This window comes from Fringilla coelebs (genome assembly GCF_963513975.1).
Source record: "Fringilla coelebs genome assembly, chromosome: Z".
NCBI lineage: Eukaryota > Metazoa > Chordata > Aves > Passeriformes > Fringillidae > Fringilla > Fringilla coelebs.
The window spans coordinates 83,577,737-83,595,255 of NC_140031.1; the positions used below are offsets into that span (position 1 = coordinate 83,577,737).

General features: G+C 46.9%; 1 protein-coding gene across 9 annotated transcripts in view; it reads left to right on the forward strand.

The window, feature by feature from the left end:
- PAX5 (paired box 5) overlaps positions 1-17,519 on the forward strand; it is a gene marked incomplete at both ends in the record, with an annotated part of 126,920 nt that overhangs the window by 29,614 nt on the left and 79,787 nt on the right. For all 9 annotated transcript variants that reach the window (XM_084224615.1, XM_084224616.1, XM_084224617.1 and 6 more), the window contains one exon: positions 16,099-16,274. In XM_084224615.1, coding sequence (XP_084080741.1) covers positions 16,099-16,274 — 176 coding nt within the window. The remainder of the gene's footprint in view (positions 1-16,098; positions 16,275-17,519) is intronic.

Genomic DNA, 17,519 nt, shown 5'->3' on the forward strand with positions numbered 1-17,519 from the left:
TGAGTGCTCAGAGATGGGAGGAACATAATTATAGGCATGCCTGAATCCAAGGAAGATTGTTTTGGAACAGTTTAGGTGTGTGCCTTTGAGTTTTAAATTTGTGTAACTGTTAAGTTTACCTGTTCTCCCTCTCTTCCCCCTACATGTTACTTGTGGCAGCAGCACTTGGTACCTGGTGGTTTGAGCACCACAGCACCTTACTGTGCTGTTTACTTTAAAAAAGGATATCAGGATGTGGGGATGCTGTTAGATGCCTTGATTCCACATGAAGTTAGTATCTGGTGTGTCAAATCAGTGTAAACCTCTGGAACTCCTTGGTCTTGTTTCTGAATGCTGAGTCTCACTTCCAGATCCTTGTCACAGCTGAAGCAAATTCCCAGGAATGCTTTCTCTTAGGAGGTTATGGATGAAAATGGAGCTGTTGGGTTGATGGTTTGACTCCGGAGTGTGAATGAAGCTCGTGCTACTTCACCACTCAGAGAAGTGGGAAATTTGTTTGCAGTGGAGTATCCATGTGTGGCTCCCCTGGTGACCAGTGGGGCAGAAGCTGCTGACCACCAAGGACAAGTTCTTGCCAAGCCTTCCAAGAAGCTCCTAGTCTCTGTCCTGCCCCTCTCTGGGCAGACCCAGAGGGTGGGGGCTGCCCTTAGGCACCAGGAAGAGTGGAGCTCAGACAGGGGAGGAAGCAGGCATCTGCAGCCAAGCCAGTCTCACCCAGCTGAAGCTGTTGGCACTGTCCTCACTTCAGGAGTGACAAATCTTCCCCTGCAAGCTGTGAGCTTCAGCATAATTTTGCACCACCAGCCATGACGTGCTGTGTACCTGTTTGTCACCTTGCAGATGAAAACAAGTCAAAATGGTTAATCTCTGCTCTGTCCTGTGACTTGCCCAACCAGGAGCCTTTCCTTGCCCCTGATATTTAAAAACAGTAATGGTGCTACTTGAATTTGCTTCCTGACACCCATGCTGAGTTTGTAAGCTTGTCACATCTAACCAGTTACCACAAAATTGATTCTGGAGCCTTCAGTTTAGAAACCTGCGAGGTACATTCCAGGCAATCACACTATCTCCATCAGGACCTGAATGAACCAGTCAATAATCAACACTGCCAAGGGTGAAGAGGTCTTTTCTAGTACCCTTGATTTTTTCTTTATGAACATCTCTACACATGTAATAGCTATTATATAGATGGACAGATGGAACATAAATGGTCACTATGCATACATATACATGCAGAGTATGTATGTTTTAACTCAAGACACAGTTGCAGGTGTGTATGTGCACATTGGTGCATTCCTCACTCTGTGTTCGCTTGCTCTCTGACTGCATTGTTCAAAATCCCCAGCCCAGGTTTTTAAACCTTGCTAAACCTTCACAAAAAGGTCCAAAACCTTGTTGTGACGATAATTGGCAGTGATGTAACAATCACCCTGATACCTGGCAAGCCCAGAATAAACTCACCTGCATTTTATAAAATTGCCAAAGAATTTTTTGACTCATTACAGACAGTTGTAAGAGGTAGGACTTGGCTGATGGGAGATTACAATGTGTTCAGTGCTTGGCTGGATGAAGGTGCATGTGTGGCAATGTGTGTGCTCTCATACTGTGCCCCTGTGTGCCCCTTCCTCTGCACCCACTCAGGGGCCCAGTGCGTGTGCACAGCACAGGTAAAGGCATAAAGGCTGCCTCTGCACCTGGAGAGGCTGTAGGTGAGTTTTCTTGGACTTGTGATCTGTTTTTTCCCTGGTGAACCCATTCACCCTGGGAAGTCAGAGGCAGTGTGCTGCTGGGTTAGGTGTGGTCTGCATCTGAGGATTCTTCATTCATGGCTGGCATTCTCCTTTTCATCCTGGTTGCATTTCAGCTGTGCTTTGCCCTTCTTGGTCCCCCTCCAATTCTCAGTGCTGCTGTCAGTCTCGGCCAGCCAGAGATACCTGGTTTGATCACTGATGCTCACCTCAAGCCCTCCAGCCCCATCGGTGTAATGTGGTCCCACTCCCTTTCTCTCTCCTGCAGACGTGGGCAGAGGTGCTCTAGGATACTGTGGTGGGGTGTGTGTTTGCTGTGAAGGGAGATGCTTTGGGGCCTTGTGCCAGAGCTCTCCATGGGCTCTGAAGGTCTCAGCAGAGGGAGTGTGATGTCTACCACGTTGCCTTGATGCAGGTGCCAGCAGGTGCCACGTCTGGGTTAGACTTCCCCCGGGTCAGAGGAGTGCTGACTGGCTCGTGGGTGTGCACAGGTGCAGCCCATGGCCATGACAAAGTAAGGTGAGCCCACCTGCAGCTGCTGGAGAGGTTGCTGCTCCCAGTGCTCCCCAGGTGTCAAAGCCCACTTGGGCAGCTCTTTGTCACGGGTACAGCTTACAGTCTCTGGCAGCTCTGGCCACCCTGTCACCTCCTGAGACACAACTGTCGGGGGGCAGCAGCCTGTGCTAACAAGGGTCTCTGACAGCGGGACAAGCAGAAGGCTTCATCAGCAAAATGATAAACATCTTGGGACAGGAGGTGGCTGTGGCAGGAAGGGGTGGGCACACTGTGAGATCTGAAACTCATTCATCTGGTGGGTACCGGCAGCTGTTAAAAACAAATCATAAATGGAAATACCAGATACGATTGCATTGAAATGGCAGAGGTCTGAGGAGCCCTGATGGGCCGGCGATAGTCGGCTGAAACAAATTGCCCACTGCTGTGATACCTCAGCTCCCAATAACAGAGGGCAAATGGCCTTCCAGGGGGAGATATAGATTTTCCTTTGAGATATGGAAAGGGAAATAAAGTAAATTATGTTCAAACACAGGGTTCTCTGGTTCTCCCTCTCTCTCTCTTTCTCTCTCTCCCTCTAAGAAAAAGAAAGAGAAAAAGAAAGAAAGAGAGGGAGAGGGAAAGAAAGAAAGAAGGAAAGAAGGAAAGAGAAGGGAAATGAGCAAAAAGAGACATAAAATAAGCTTCATCAGGCATTTGCAATTTAATTGATATTTGGCGGCAGGAAGCCAATCAGTATAAGTAAATTGACGTTATAAGATAAAAATAATCGCCTAATGGCATGCCTTCCCCCACGGCTGCGGGGCCCAATAAATACAATAACTACAATAAATACAGTATCGCGTGTCAGAGCAGCGCGGCGGCCGTGCCGGGCAGAGCCGGCGGGGCTCGGCGCGCGCTGCGCATCATTTTTATGGCATCTGTCTCTGCTCCCCGAGAGCAGGCAATGAGGGGTTGCACATTGATTGCTGCTCCAGCCAACGGCGGCTGAGGGAAGGCTGTAATTAATGGCTTTATTTGCCGGAGCACTGCTGAGAACAATTGAGTGTGTTATGGTAACCACTGGTGCCCACATTCCAGCGGCGGGAGAAGGCGTGTGAGCTGGTGGGCAGCCCTGGCACACGGGCTGCCTTCCTGGGGTCAGGTACAGGGCATGGCAGGGGTTCCACAGGGCTTGGGGGGCTGGGCTGGTGCAGGTGGGCATCTGCAGGTGCAGGGTGCCAGCAGTGTGCTCCGGGGAATCCCAGCGCTGGTGACAGAGCAGATCCTCAGTCACTGCTTGCCACAATACCGCCAGGGAGAGGAAAATTGGCCTGGAGGGTAGTGGAGGGACCCCTCAGTTCCTACTGGGGGAGTGAGCAGCCTTCCTGTCCAAGCCCCTGGCCACCCTCTTCTGCAGCAGTAGCAGAGTCACATGTTACAAGTTTTCTCTTTTTCTTTTTCATTCTTAAAAAAGGTCTCTTTCAGAGATTTTACCCAGTACAGCGGTGCAATCCAGTGATTTTTGTGAATTCTGTGTGGTTTTGTCTTGCCATCCGTGTCTTTGGCTGGGGTGTGGGAAAGTGGACATGGTTCTGCATGGTTCTGTGAAGACACGTGGCTACATGTAAATGTTTCTGTATACACATGTGTATGTATATAAGGAAGAAACATTTTAGGCAGTGTGCATCTTCAGCGTGTTTCCCTCTTTTCTAAAGAGAACAAAGTCGAGAAGAGATGGGGAATTGAAACCGTGAAAAATAATAATGAACCTCTCCTAAAGATTCTGTAAACCTTTCTAAAGGAAAAGTTCTTGTCTTTTACATAAATAACAGGAGAACCTCCTCTGGTGAGGAGAGACTGGTGCCCACCCAGGCTTTGTTAGTCGTGAGGAGTGGTGGCTTATTTACATTCAAATACTTCTGACTGTAGATGATAGATAGATAGATGATAGATAGATAGATAGATAGCAGCACAAGGGGTGATGTCTTCAGACTCACAGAGAGCAGTTAGATGGGACATTGGGAAGGAATTCTTCCCTGTGAGGAGGTGAGGCCCTGGCACAGGGTGCCCAGGGCAGCTGGCTGCTCCTGGATCCCTGGCAGTGCCCAAGGCCAGGCTGGATGGGGCTTGGAACGACCTGGGGCAGTGGAAGGTGGAATGAGATGGGCTTTAAGGACCCTTTCAACCCAAACCAGTTTGGGATTCTGTGACAGGGTGAGACGAAATTGCCTTCAGCTGTGACTGGTTTAGATTAGATATTATGAAAAAATTATTCACTGAAATGGGTGCCAAACATTGCAACAGGCTATCCAGGACAGTGGTGCAGTCACCATGCCTAGTGGGATTTAAAATATCTCTAGACATGCTGCTTAGGAACATGGACTAGAGGTGGTCTTGGCAGACCTGGGTGAATGGCTGGTCTTGACAATCTTAGAAGACTTTTCCAATGTAATTGAATTTGTGGTTCTATGATTCCCTATAAGCTGATTAATTTCTATTTAAGCACTGAAATGATTGTGAACTGTAAAACTAAAATAAATTTCATTTTAAAGTCTCCGGATGGAGTCTACCCACACGTTCAGTATTTTCCCCAGTAGGGCTTTGTGTCACACAATTCTTCAGAAATGCTTTCTGCTTGAGAACAAGATTCAGTTTCAGTCTACAAGTGCTTTTCTATTGAATGCAAAATCTTGAAAATTTCCCCATCACTGCAAATTGGCGGTTGCAGTGAGAGTCCTGCCCTTGGCTCCTGCGGCACCGTGCAAACACAGAGAGACAAGACTTTGTCTGCCACGCCAGGCATTCACCCTCAGACCACCCTCACTGAGTTATGGAAACCCCTGGTTTGCAACATCTGGCTGTGGGGAGCAGAGGAAACATCGGATACAGTGGTCTTCCAAAATTATTTTCTGAGATGTAGCCATCTCTCTCCTTCTGTCTCTCTCTCCATATTTATTTATATATCCAGAAAATTAAATAAGTTTAAAAAAATGTATATATTTATTATTCTCTTCCTGGAGTAGTTATCTAATTAGGTGGAAGGGAAATGAGTGAGATTAGAAAAGCTGGCACAGAAGTCAGCCTCACCTGCTGGTGTGGTGAGGATGTTCCTGGAGTCTTTGTCTCAACCGAAGCTGTAGGAACAGGCTCTCCAGCTCAAGAGATCTTTGCAAGAATTTCTGTGATGTGGCCCAAACAGGGATCCCCCTCAGCCTCCCACTGAATGAAATCAGGTTTTCAAATAACACAAATTCATGCAGGGAGATTCACCTACACGTGCTTAATAAGGGTTTCTGTGTGATAAGCACAGCATCAGGGAGTTATACTGTAGATTGCTAAGTTTACTGCAGGATAAATAATTAATGTTTAGGTGACACTAATTAATTGCAGCAATTAGAAAAGGGCTACATTGTTTTTCCTTAGAAGTAAAATCTTGGCTGTTTAATTTTGTTCAGTCTCCAGTGTGTCAGAACATTTACAGCAGAACCATGAAATACAAGCATATACAGAGGCTTGATTTTGTTGGGTCACCACCTACCTTTTTCATGCAGAATCCTAGAACACCAGGCTGGAAGGGGCCTCAAGCACTGTCTGGTCCAAACTTTATTGGCAAAAGCATGGCCTAGATGAGACAGTCCAATATCCTGCCCAGCCAACTCCTGGGAGTGCCCAGCATTGAGGAATCCAGCTCTTCCCTGTGGAGGTCATTCCCAGTGGCTGCTTGCTCTCGTTGCAAATAATTTTCTCTGTGTGTCCAACTGGAATCTCTCCAGGACTCACTAGCACCCATTACTCCAAATCTTTTCCATGTGATTCCTTGTAAAAGCGGGATCTTTCCATCATCTTTGCAGGCACGCTTTTATGAGTGGAGCAAGACCATAATGTCTCCTCTGAGCCCGCTTTTCTTAAGGCTGAACAAACCCAGATCACTCAGCCTCTGCTCTTATGGCAGCTACCCAGACCTTGGTTCATCTTTATGGCCCTTCTCTGTCCCCTCCAGCCTGTCCACATCTGTTTGGCACAGTGCTGTCCAAACCTGAGCACAGCACTCCAGATCCCGAGTGCGGTGCGGCAGTGACTCCTCTCTGTTGGCAGCACTTTTGTGGGTGCAGCCCACACAGCAGCACACTGCTCATTCTCTGAGTTTGGTGTCCACCAGCACCCTCAGGGCCCCTTCAACAGACCTGCTTCCCAGGTGCACTTTCTGATGCACTCCTGGATTATGTTTTCCCAAGTGCCAGACTTTGCATTTGTCTTTGCTGAATTTCAGAAGGCTGCTGTGAGCCCACTTTTCCTCCTATCAGTTTCTCCAGGAGGAGGTGGTGGGAAACCATGTCAAAACCCTCAAAGACATTGGGAGAAACAGTGCCCACCCCTCATCCCACCACAGTTTGCTCTGCACACCCCATTCATTCACAGCACCTCCTGTGCCAGCAGAGCAGATCTTCCGAACGGCCGTGGCGAGAGCTGGGCTGGTGACAGCAGCACCGTGCCCTCCCTCCTGGAGCTGGTGCTGGGGCTGCAGGGTGGGCGCACCTGTGGGCACCTCCCATCAGTGCTGCTGACCTCCCTGGCCCTGGCAGCTGCCAGAACCTGCAGCAAACTGCATGGTGGTGGCTCGGGCACTCTCCAGTTTGGGGTCACCGTGGCAGAGCGTGTCTGGGTTCAGGCAAACAGGAAATGAAGCCAAAGAGCAGCGGTGGCTCCTGGGTGTAACAGGTACACAGAAATGTAATGGTGGTTTTCCCTGTGTATTGCATTATGGCTGCAAACCATAGTGGTGGTGTCATCTGTGGTACTGGTTCATTCTTTGTGTCAACACTTGAAGGCTTGAGACCACTGTTTGGGATTCTGTAAAATCAGGCAATATCTCATTTATGCACAAGAAAAGTCTGCAGGTATTAAGAACTCTTTATTAGTGGTCTTTGTGGATAACTGCACAGGAAATCCCCCATTTGTGAGACAATGTAGACACTGCTGCTGGTAGAGCAAGCTGCATCCTTCATGGGCTTTTTCTCTCCTTTGCTTTTAGTAAATCCAGCCTCATCATGTCTTGGTGGTGGAGCTTCAATGTTCTGCTAGGAGTTTGCATTTTAGGAGGTGTGCATTGCTGTTTGGGAGTCCTCTGCATTTCTTAGGAGGTTTGCCTTGCTTGAAGGCTTCTCACCTCCAGCAGAACTTGCTGGGATGCAGCAGAGCTCCAGAGCTGGTGACTGTTTGTGCAGACCCCATCGGGCTGCCTGTCGTAACACCACTTTTCCTTTGGCTGTCAAATTTCTGTCTGTAAAGAGCTGTAAATCCTCTCCTGCTTGTTTGAAATAAGATGCTATTTTTGCATTTCCAGACCTACATAGAGCACAGTTTCAACTGCAACCTGCATTAGTCTTTGTCACTTAGGCATACAAAGAAATTATTTTTTTGAAAGAAGTAACAAAAATATATGCTATGACATGGTATGGAAGTAGGTGTAAATGATATTAAAACTGCCTCAATAAGCTTTTAACAACCTTTTAAAAATACCCTTTGAGCTGGGAGTACGTGATATAAAGTGCACGTCTCCAAAGCTGAACTCAGCTTACAAAAACGGATTAGGAAAATAGTTTCACATAATCATTTTTAAGGAACTTGTCATGGCATTTTGTGTATAATTACTGGAGTTACAGCTCACCTTAGGTAATACAGAAATCATAGAAATACAAGCATGCTTCCACATCACACTGCAGCTGGGCAAGGGTGCCTGAACCTGGAGGCTTTTCCAGGTGCCCACAGTCTCCTGTGGCCCAGGAGCCTTGGTGGGATGTGCGCTCCCATTCTCTGTGCCTGGCTTGGGGTGTCAGCTCTTTTCTTCTCAGCCTCTTCCTTCCAACCCTCATCTTTGCACTTCTAAATTCCCCACCATGCAGGGGGCTATTGCTGACATAATTCTTCTGCTGTTTAAATATAAAACAGCGGCAGAAGAGCAGACACAAAACTTCCAGTCTCTCCAGCCGCCGTTCTCGGGTGGACTCTGCCACACGGCAGGGCTGGTGGCCACGGGCATCCCTGTGGTTCCCTGAGGATGCTGCAGGGAGGCTGAGCTGCCAGGCTGGGCATGGCCAGGACAGCAGCCCGTGCTGCTCCACAGATGGCTGTGTGCCTGGATCCCCATGGGGTGGGCACATCTGCTCAGCCAGCTGTGCGGGGGTCCTACGGCAGTGCAGGGGACAGTCCAACTGGCTCTCCTCCACCACCCAGCAAAGCTCCTCGCTGGAGCTGCTGGGCAGCAAAACAAACCCAGGCCTGCTGTCAGGTGCTCTGACCTGTGAGAAGTCCCCCAAGTCAGAGGCACTGTTTGCCCCCAGGTGCAAACTGTGCAGGGTGCAGGGCTGTGTCCTGTATGTGCAAAGCTTGAGGCATGAGCAAAGTCCATCCTGATGGTAGGCTGGGCAGGTGCACAAGCAATCCAGCTCCACTCAGTGGCACTATTTGCACAAATGTTTGCTCAGATGTGTACACTGTCAGATTCTCAAGTATCAGGGCTGCTGAGGTGTGAGGTCCCACCATATCTTTGTGGAATGTGGGATGGTGGAGATTGCAGGTTTTTCCGAGGGGATACATGAAAGCTTTTCCATATACGGCTACAGTGAGATTAAAATACCTGTAGGAGGAGGACAGCTGTAATCTCATGGGAAATCTGTTCACTAAATAAAACCCACTTTGTTGGTGAGTCCCATAATGAGCTTTGCTGCGCAGATTTGCAGCAATGCTGTGGGGTGGCATCTCGAGGGTATGCTGGCAAAGCTCCACCTCGTCTGTCTGGTGGGTATACAGCTTGACTCCACCTTGTACACGAGGGAGGACCTGCAGCTGCCTTAGAGAAAAGAGACAAATATTCTCTTGGTGGAGAAAAGCTGCATCTCTCATCAGTGAAGGACCAGAAGCGTCTGGTGATAAAAGTGAAGTGTCTGGTGAAAAAGCACAGCAGCTCACTGTGCTGCTGAGCATTTTAGGAAGAGCAGCACTGACAGGCCAACGACACGGCACAGCTCCTTTTGTCTTGCTTCTTCCTGTCCCCAGAGCCAGTGCAAACCTGGAGCTGGCTGTGCAGGCACTGTCCGGACTTGCTCTGCAGCGCAGGTGGGTGCTGCTGGGAGCAGTGTGCTGTGGTGAGGGCTCACCTCAGGGAGCTGCAGAGATGCAGTCTGGTCTCCAAGGCTGTGCATGGGGTGAAGGCAGCCTGGGAAGAGCCAGGAGCCATGCAGCTCCTGCTGGCTGGAGTAAGGGCAGCTGGGAGAAGGTGCAGCAGAATGCAAATGGCCCTTGTCTCCAGTAGTGCAGGGGACTCTGCAGGAGCAAAGGGCAGGAGGGAGGCCAGGCTAGTGATAAATGGGATGCACTCAGGCTGGCTATGCATTTACATGGCAGATGAAACATCCCTGAAGACCCTTTGCCATCCAGAGCCAGCCACAGGCATGGTGAACTCTGACCTGTGCTTCTGGGGTGTGCGAGTGGGCTGGCAGTGCTCAGCTGGGACTGTTCTGGGGCAGTTTGCCTAGGTACTGGTAATGTGCACCTCTTTTGCTGCACATAAGGACTGGAGCCAGATGGCCACCAAACTGGCACTGTCCCTGCTTGTCCAAGCACTGACAAGTGTGCAGTGGGCTTGGGCCATTCAGATTCCTTGTGTCCTCACACATCCTGAATGCAAAGTGGGTAGAATACTTGTAAAAACAGAATGGGAAAGTGAGAGTGTTCACCAGTGCTCCCCTGAGTTTTCCTGTGCTTGAAGGCAGGACAATGCACTGCTGCTGGCAGATGTGGGTCTCTGTGTCTCCAGAAGGAGCTGAGCTGATCCAAGTATATCTAACAGGTCAAGGCTTGAAATGAAGAAGCAATAAGCCACTGAAATGGTACTATCACCGAAACATGATTGATCAATTGAATTCTATCAGAGACAGTGGGCAGTGAGATTAACTCAGGCCTGATGGGTTCAATGAGTTAAAGCATGATGTTCATTTCAGCTTCATTTCACCAGTCTTTGCTTGTGAAATTGGTCAATCAATAGAGGTTGAAGATCAGATATATATATATTGGTGACCATCTTATAGGGAATATAATCTAGCGTAGTCAGCTCCTGACTCCGGCTGCCTTCAGTGGTAATGGAGACAGAGCAGAGACTCCATCAGTGCCACCGAAATGGCCTGATATCTTCTCCAAATGAAAAGTATTTTTGGATCTCTGATGATTTATCATTTTTTTCCCCTTCTTTCTCACTTTGATCTACGATAAAACTCATAGCTACCTTTGTGAAATACAGTGATTTCTCTTAAAAATATTTGCACGGTGATCAGCTATATACACTTCAAAATATAAAGACCCCTTTTAGTGATATTGTCCTTCAGAAAAAAGAAATAACAGGGCTTAGAAAATCTGAATAGTGTCAATACAAAGATCCCTCTTCACATATGTGGTCCTGAAACTAATACTTTGCTGGGAAGAGCATTCTAAGGCAGCTGTCTGCCAAATGTATACAATCCTGAGAAGGCGGTGCAAAAATTCAGCTTACGTTTTAAACCTTCCATGTGGTAATTAAACAGAGTCTTTATCTTCTCTGGACTAATTTACAGGCATGCTACAAGAAAACAAATCACCTTTTTGCCTCCTGGTAATATTTCATTTGCTTCATAATGTTTTAAATGTGGTGAATAACATCCTCCCTAATTAGCCTGCATTTCCCTATAAGGTGGAGTAATTAGGTATGATAACAGGTAATGAAGTTGGACAGTACAAATTAGAGGCAGAAGTCATGTCCTTTATGAATGTAGGCTGTTCATGGCACTAGCTATGTGTTTCCTTGATTCACCCTGTATGTGTATTGCTCAAAAAAAGAAGTCAAACAACCTGAAAATCTGAAACCAGTAGATTCCTTTTATCTTCAGAAGAGCGCTGCATCAGATGAATCTACCATGGAGGTGCACACCTCGTGGCACACCTTTATTGTTAATAGCATTTGAAATATTAGTCCAGCTGGATTTGTGGTTGGCATCTGTTTCTCAGCTGTTGTCACCTTGCTGACACTCTCAAGTGGAACTGCACCAGGGCAAGGTCTGTCCCATACTATAATACAGTTTTTAAACAGATTCATAGAATCATAAAGCACTTTGTGTTAGAATGGAACTTTAAGTCCACCTTGTTCCACCCCCTGCCATGGCAGGGACACCTTCCACTGTCCCAGGTGCTCCCAGCCCTGTCCATCCTGGCCTTGGGCACTGCCAGGGATCCAGGGGCAGCCCCAGCTGCTCTGGGCACCTGTGCCAGGCCCTGCCCACCCTCACAGAGAAGAATTTCTTCCTAACATCTAATCTAAATCTCTCTTTTTTTCAGTTTAAAACCATTCCCCCTTGTCCTATCACTATTTGAAATTGTGCTGAAGTCCTTATCAGTATACAAAAAGGTGGAGCTGAACCATTTCTATATTTCAGTGCTTTTTGCTGGTCGTTCTGTATTTTGCCTTGTTTTCATACTAAGCTTTAAGGCTTTTAAATATGCTTTAGTATTTTGTGAAGATAGCAGCTTTTGTTCTTATCTTGGTCTGTAGTCTCAGAAATAGTATTTTAAATCAAGTGAATTGTCTGGTGAGGGTTGCTAAAATTCTGTTTTCCTCGTATTTAGCAATTTAAAATATTCTCCTGCTGTTTCAGAAAGCATGTCATGGATGAGTATCTAACCACAGAAATGCACAGAAAAATGAGATCTCAATTTATCAAATCCTTTAAAATGATCTTGCTATTTGCTTAGGTCCGCAGAAAATAACTTGCTCCTAATTAACAAAGATGTATTAGTTGCAATGTCCAAGGACAGGTCACACAGGATTTTAGGCAACCTGAATTGTGGAAGGTGTCCCTGCCCATGGCAGCTGACTGGAACTTGATGGTATGTAAGGTCCTTTCCAGCCCAAACCATGCAGTGATTCCATCTTTTCTGGATGGTTTTCACATCGCTTGGGCTGTCTTTTGTCAGCAAGACTGTGGATGGTATCTCTTCTCAAAGGCAGATGTCTTCTGTGACTAACTCTTCCCAGGCTTCTGGTGGGTTGTTCAGATTTTGGGTACCACAGAAAATCTTTGCTTGTGTTTAACACCTAGATTATGTCCAAGGAAGGCCAGTTTCTTTAGGAGCATGTCTGGATTTTATTGTGAAACCACAGGTCAGTTTTTCTGGGCAAGGTGTGAACAGAAGTTGTCCATGCATTTCAGAGTGGGAAAGGATTGCATTTTCCGTGCCAGGACAATGCCTGTCAGTGATTTTGGAGCCAGGGAGGACGTTGTGCAGCCCTGTCCCCAGCATGACAAGGCTTCCAGTGCTGGTGGCAGGGGGGATTGCTCTCCAAGCTGTGGGAAGCTAAGGCAGCGCTCTGAGCTGGGTGGGATGCCTGGGAGGGACTTGACTCAGGGGTGGGGAGGCTGTTAGAAGGGGCTGGCATGTGCTGGAGCCCTGGTGCTGGAGGAGCAGCACGTGCAGGCTCTCCCTGTGGCACACTGTGGCGTGTTACATCTCGATGCATTTCAGCAGAAGTAGTTCAGGAAATTGTGGGCTAATGGCATCATCTTATCCCATATGCACAGTCTTATAGAGATAAAGGATGAAAGGTTTGTTTGGGAGGAATGTAATCTTTTGTACTAAGGAGAGTGTTATATCTGTGCTCTTCACTCGAATTTCTGGGAAGATGCCATTGAATTGGGAACTAACTGTTTTGCAGAATGGGTAGGTATATGTGTAGTGCTATTGTCAATAAAACATGTGAACACAACCCTATGTGCATGCATTGATTATATGAAAAATGTTTTTATCACTCCCTGGAGCCTATTTATAATTAAAATTGTTTCAAGCATTCCAACAGTATTTTAATTATCAAAGATATTCTAGTTAAACAATGTATAATGTTAACGGTATTATTATATAATGTCTAACAGCCAAACACATCCTGAAGACCTTCAGGAACTCCTGTGTGTCATATGCAGTGCACAGAAAGTCCTTTAGTTCTACAATGGAATCCAGAACTTACTAGTCTGAATTTGCTGCAGATACCCACAGTGCAAAAGTTGACGCCATTCCTCTGCTCACAGGATGTGGAGGGCAGGTGACAGTGACAGTGAGGGAGGCTTGGGTGGCTCCTTTCGTGCAGTGTCAGTCCTGCCCAGCCCCTGCCCAGGCCCCTCCCTGGCACAAATGCTGCATGCACTATTCCTCACCCCAGGACAGCCTGGCTGCACTGATCCCTTCTCGTGTCCTCAGGACACCTCTGGAGGTGTTGGCAAGCAGGGATGTACGGTGGGGTCAGCTGGAGCCCATTCTGGCTGGCAGCAGATGTTGTGCTTCCAGCAGCATTCCAAATGCTGACTTTGGGACCCAAGCCCTCCAGAGCCCCACTCCCATCTCCGCGTGCCTTCATACTGTCTTTGCAGAGAGGAACACCCTCCTCTTCCTCGTGCTTTGGTGGCAGTGCCTGAAGGTCATCCCCTGCCCCAGTGCCCCTTGGACGAATGGCAGCTGGGATAGATGCATGGATGGGATGGCACAGGCACATGAGGGTGCCTTTATTGCTGGTTTCACACTCTGGTGTCTGGGGTGGCAGACCCTTCCCAGCACTATCCCTGGGCCTGTCTCTGGCTGAGGTTGCTGCCCAGGATTTCTGTCATCGGCCCCCTCTTCTCCAAGGTGTTCACTCCCCAAAATCTGGAGCTGCTCTCCATAATAAAAGTGCTGGTGGTGAAAGGTGGGACTACTGCTCCATTTTCAAACACGAGGGGATCTCATTATATTTCCAGTCTCTGGATGCACAAACAGTGCACATACTGTACTGGCATCTCCAAGAACACTTGTCAGGTCATGACTGTCTTGTTTCATTTCACTCCCTTTTGTCATCCCCTTTATCCCAAATATGCTTAAAGCTTTAACTTTGATGCCAAATTGTGTACAGCAGTTTAACCTGAAGTTTAAAGCCAGCATTTCCATGCTCAAGAGACAGAGTCTCCCTGGCCCTGTGGTACCATACGCCACCAAACAGAATTTTAATTCCATAAGCCATGGTTGACTAAACTCAGCACGGGGTCTATTAGATACTATTTGATTTAGAATAGTAAGAAAAAAAGAAAGAAAAAAAAAAGAAAAATACACTCCTTTCTTTTATCCCTCTGTACCTTTCCACACTTGGACATCCTACTCAGACCACAGCTTCAGGTTTTTGTTTCCCTTCCTGTGCGGAATAAAGTGATCCTTCCACTGCCCTTCTAAAATTGCATTACTTTCTCTAAGAAGGGTATATATAATGCTGTTGTCACTGAAATTGCTGAGCTCAAATTGAGAAGGGAGTTTCCAGCATTAACTGCTAACCTCAAATGTCTGTTCAGTATAAGGAGAGTTCGGCTCAAATTCAGCATTAGCAACTGAGGTTGAAAAGAGGTATCTCCCTGTGTGGGTTCCCCAGTCTGAGAACTCTGCCTTAAAGAAGCCTTGTTTTCTGGATAGACATCATTTCCTGCAAAATCCATCTATGCTGAAGGATGATCTTAAATCAATAGTCCATTGTAAAAAATCTTGTCCCCCAAGCATCCCTTGTATTACTGATGGCCAGCCCGTGCGTGCGGTCACAACTGATGTCTGCAGCTATGGGCTGTTTGTGTGCAGATCGCCTCTATCAGATTTCCTCTGTGCTTACAATCAAAAAACTCGATGCAGAATCTGCCAGAGAAGGTCTAGGTGATGTTATTTCTCTGAAGACTTCTTGGACTGTAAGCAACTGCAGCTCTCATGGAAATCTTGCTGTTAAGGATGCATTTAAATTCTGCTCCTCAGAACTACTCTGGCAGCTAGATGCTATTTTTAAAACACTTCCTCCCTCTGTCTAGTTCAATGTTGCCACCTGGAGAAGAAATCTGATATTTACTGTTGTTCTTGGAGTTCCACCTCCTGGAGTCCTGGGAATACTGCAGATCTCAGTTTTCTGTGCATAAAATACATATTTCCAGTACTGACAGGTGAAGGAAAAGTAGGAAACCACTGTGAATCTGCAAAAAGCAAATTGAAACAAGTCCATATATTGCAAGAGTCTTTTCAAACTGCCAATCAAACATTTTTCAAGCTTGTCTCATGGCTTTTCAGCCACGGTCAGTCACTTATGACTCCTGCTAAAAATCTCTGCCAAAGGGAAGGAGGAAAGTGTGCTTTGGAGCCCAGGTTTGAGTCCTGCCAGTGAGCTGGAGAAATACAAAGTGAATTGGAGGGTCAGGAGTGCATCTTGGACTGGGCAATGCTGAGGGTGTTGCAGTGGTAACTCAGCCCAGGGATTCCCCACCTTAGTACAACACAGGCTGGGCCAGTGCTGCTCACAGAGAGTCTGTGCCAGAGCTCAGAGCTCAGAGCTCAGTGTGGGATGGAGTTGAGCAGGACTTGCAGGCAGCACAGGAGGGGGACAGAGTGTGTGGGTGGTGACTGGACAAAGCATTCTGCTGGAGCTGACCCGAGCTGACCGTGACTGTCATCATCAGGCTTATCCTTACTCATCCTCTGTGTTCTCTTGCATACAGACCACGAACCAGACAACTTCCCAGGTGTCACAGTCAACGTGGATCAGGAAAAATGTGATTGTTATCCTGTATCCTGCCTTTAAATAATGTGTGAAGTTGTTGATGGGTTAAGGGCTGCCTGTAATGCAAGACTGTACAGTGTGTTTTCCAGCAAACTGTAACCTCTCAAAAAGTCTTCATGACTTCACCATACTGGTACCTACATCTGTTCAAGGGATAAAATAAGACACTCTGCTGTAGGTCACATCATGACACTACTCATTTTTCCTCTTCTCTCTCCTCTTTGAAAGGTATTCAGGAATCTCCAGTACCAAATGGCCATTCTCTACCGAGCAGAGATTTTCTCCGGAAACAGATGCGAGGAGACCTTTTCACTCAGCAGCAGCTAGAAGTGTTGGATCGTGTCTTTGAGAGACAACATTATTCTGACATTTTCACAACAACTGAGCCCATCAAACCAGAGCAGGTACTATTGCCAATATTTCGTGTTTTCCTGATATGCTTTCCACTGGCAGAGATCTGTTTGGTGTCCACGACCAAAGGCTTTTCAGTTTCAATTGACAAATATGGAGACATGTCTTGTCAGGCTCATTTCAGCCAAGTCCATGTTAGCTATTAAAGCCTATTAGAAAATTAAGGTAAACACTCATTGTGCAAACATCAGCAAGTGTTTGGCTATGAGATGACGCCTGATCTGGACCAGTGGCTTCAAAAGAATCTTTAAGGAGCACCACAGCTTCTGATGTTTTTTGTTAGATCAAAAGCAGTCAGTGCGGGTAACAAGGAGAAGACTTGCAAAGCTCAGTGCCTAATTTTGGTTCACAGTGAGCATGATTGTGGACACAAATCAGATTTTTGTATCCAGAAATGGCTTATTAGACGTGTAACTGGCCATTTGCTGCAACACCCGATTAGTATGTAAAGGTAAATTAATTGCACCTATGGATCTACAGTGTGTTTGAGGAGGACTTGGCACTAATATTTTGGAAAAATTCCATTTTTGCAGTCATAGTATGGAAGCACATGAAAAAACTGATTAGCTATGTCTCTCTGTGTTCTTCTTCTTAGGTGGCAGTATTTAATTTAGCTGCTGAGAAGGAGGTAGAAATTAATATATTGCTGTCAGCACCGATATTGGTCTAGCTTGCTACTTAATGATGTATTCAGCCATTAATCTTCAGTGTTCTTAATATCAGACACGCTTTTTAGCAAGGTGGATGGACTTTTCTAACACTGATTCCCCTTGGAAGAATCTATACATTTGAGGGCCATTGGAGATGCTCTCATGGCTGCCTACTACCATTGTGGCTTCAGTTAAGGAACGTGCATACTTTTTTTTAAAATTACTTACTTATACTGAAAATGCTATGGTAGAGTAGGATTTCCTCATGCCTTTAAGCTCATCTGTCATTTTTTATTTCATTCATAGAGACATTTGCTTTTCACCATCCTCTGCTATTTTTGTGTTTCCCCTGATTTGTGTGTGCTGTGAAAATCTGCAGACCCGAGGCTGGAAAGAGATGGGAAGCCAGACCATCCCTCTCTGGAAGGTGAAGTGGCCTTCGAGTGCCACTAGATGGTGGCTCTCCCATCCGAACCCCGGTGATGGGAGAGGGCAGGCTCTGTGCCCAAGGCCATGGCAAGCCTTTTCAGCACTGGTCACCTCGGAGTTGTGTCTTGTTGGATCTGTTCCTGCAAAAACTTTATAGGC